Consider the following 2,694-nt stretch of genomic DNA (forward strand, 5'->3'; position numbering starts at 1 on the left):
TCTTATAATCTCCTATGCTTCATTGGCATTGTAATTCAAATCATTTTGATTGTAAAAAAATAAAAAAACACAATTTGCAAAATTTTTGCAGATATTTTAAATTTAAGGAAGTCATACCACAATTAAATATTTCTAGAAAATAAGAAAAATATCATGACAAAATCTTTAATCCACCAAAATAATTTCATAATTTAAATCTACTAATATATACATTAGGCTTTAAGATAACACATCAATAGGGAAATCACTTCAGTTTTTTCCAGTCACTATAAACTACATCAAGTAACATCCGAATAAAACCCCCAAAATGATCCCAGCAACAAATCTGTAGAAAAAAACACTATAATCCAAATTTTTGGACTCCATATTTCTTAACTGCAGATTACTTATTGAAGGAGATTCTTCATATGGGTCTTCCTTTCCAAACGTTAAGGATTTCTTTGACTCCATATTGATTGTCAAAAGATATTGTTGACATGGCTCTTCATTACCCAAAGTTGTTGAGATTCCAGATGAAGCAACAAGAGACATTCCATCACCACCACGATATGAATTCATAGGCAGATTGTTAGCATGATTGAATGCATGCAAGGCCTCCTCCATTGTGTCATATGATTTGTACAAGCTCTTGCTTACACCAATAACAAGTGGGGTGCATTCTTGCCATGAGGTGTAAATCCCAGGTTGAAGACCATGGAAGACAACATAAAATTTTTCTTTTCTTCTATTGCTTGTGAGCCTCATATTTTGAGAGTACAACAGTATATGAAAGTTTGATGAATGGAAGAATGAAGGTTATTCATCTCCATAAGCCATGAAGTAGGTTATAGTCATAAAGAGTTTTCATGGAAGCTTTCAATTTTTAGAGTTCCAACAGCTGCAAACATCTTAATTTGACATTGAAAAATGTTGTTTTGTGAGTAGATATTAAATGAACAGACTTTATAATCAAATGGCTTATAAATGAGCTAAATGGCTCACAAGTCACCCTAAATGGCTTATATCTTAAAAGGGTAAAATGGTAATAAATTTCAATTTAATTACCAATATGCCATTTTGAGCTAGCTCAATTTGAGCCGTGTAGCATTTTTGTTATATTTTATATGTGATAATCATTTTCTTTATTTTATATTTTTTTCTGCGCTAAATCTCAAGAGAGGGAATTTCGATTTCGGATAAATTTAGGTTCCGGAGAGAGAGAGAGAGAGAGAGAGAGAGGAGGCAGTGCCTTGGGGCCAATAAAGTCTGCACATGGCAGCACTTTTTCAGGTGTCAATAGCTTAAGGTGAGTGTCACGTCAGCAGTGATATAATATCTTGGGCCTATTTCAGCCAGATATTTTCTATTCGGACTTTAGTTAGCTTAAGTAGCAGCATAGGAGAGGTGAGAGATTAAGATTTTTATTTTTCTTGGATAAGGAGCACTTGATTTGGCTACGGTTTTGGCTTATCTATGGTGTAGGATCAAGGATGGATTCGATAAAGTGCGAAGTGGTATATTCTGTTTGCCAGTGGATGCCATGCAATATACCATTTGCTCTAACCAATGTACCAAAATCAGATTAAAAGGATTGTAATAAATGAATTATCATTGAGTTTTAGACTCAAGCTTCTATATTTGAAGATTCGACGAAAGGAAATTCATGCCATTCTAGATATCTTAATTCATTTGAAAGATATTCAAGGCCATGACTGGTTAATTGAAGCTGTTCTCTCCTTCAAGAGAAATTTCCGTTTGTCTTACTTCTTTGAGTTTTAATATAGCTTTTGTGCTTCTCTATCTTCTTCCGTTTTTTGTTTAACCTAATTTTCCCCATCTACCCTCATTTATTCCATACCTTCAAATTCTCTCTCTTCACTAGTGTTTTCTCTTTCTCTTTCCTCACAATGATCCCAACATCAACGGCTCCGAATGAGATAATTAATAGGACTGAAGATTTGAGTTGTGAGGGAGCCACAGTTAGAGCTTGTAGCTTTCGCTGATTCAGGCACATACCAGACACAAAATAAACTAGTAGCCATCATTGTCTCAGCTAAGAAGTATAGTCCGTGGGTAATTAAAACAACTATGATGAAAGCATAGAAGCTATCTTCAGATTGTCAAGTTAAAAGAGGGCTAACTAGAATTTTTGTTTTCACTTTGGAAAACATATATGACAAAGAAAAAATTTATGAGGAGGGTCTTTGGGCAATAGATAAAAATCTTATAATTTTGAAAAAATGGCCGCCTGATAAGTCGATAAATGAAGTTGATTTCTCTACAACAGAATTTTGGGTGCAATTACATGGCCTAGCTCTGAGCTTATGGAATTAGGAGAGTGCTACACATTTTGGGAAACTTTTTGTTGGGCTTACATTGGGATAATGGAGTAAGGGATAATGAAGTTTGGGATACTTTTCTACGAATCAAGGTTCAGGTGGAAATTTCTAAGCCTTTATTAATAGGGTTTTTCATCACTAAGGAGAAAAGAAAAAATGAATGGGTTAAATTCAAGTATAATAAGCTGCCTCTTTTTTGTTTCTCTTATGGAATCATCAGACATGCCATTAGGAGTTGTGAAGCCAACCAGAAAATAGCCAACCAATCTATAGATGCAAGTTCTCCCAGGTATGGTCTGTGGTTAGTAGCAAAAAATCCCAGATCTTTTTCTACTCCTTCATATCATCCAAAAAAAACCCCCTTTTGTCTCGCCCA

General features: G+C 34.6%; 1 protein-coding gene across 1 annotated transcript; it reads right to left on the bottom strand.

The window, feature by feature from the left end:
- Positions 1-273: 273 nt before the first annotated feature.
- On the bottom strand, positions 274-744 carry LOC131177213 (uncharacterized). Its single transcript, XM_058142166.1, has one exon. The coding sequence runs from the start codon at positions 742-744 to the stop codon at positions 274-276; it is 471 nt and encodes a 156-aa protein (XP_057998149.1).
- Between the last annotated feature and the right edge of the window lie 1,950 nt (positions 745-2,694).

Source organism: Hevea brasiliensis, unplaced genomic scaffold (genome assembly GCF_030052815.1).
Source record: "Hevea brasiliensis isolate MT/VB/25A 57/8 unplaced genomic scaffold, ASM3005281v1 Scaf358, whole genome shotgun sequence".
In the NCBI taxonomy this organism is placed as follows: domain Eukaryota; kingdom Viridiplantae; phylum Streptophyta; class Magnoliopsida; order Malpighiales; family Euphorbiaceae; genus Hevea; species Hevea brasiliensis.

Bases quoted from the DNA above. Each gene is read 5' to 3' on its own strand.
- LOC131177213 (XM_058142166.1), bottom strand. From the start codon at position 744: ATGAGGCTCACAAGCAATAGAAGAAAAGAAAAATTTTATGTTGTCTTC.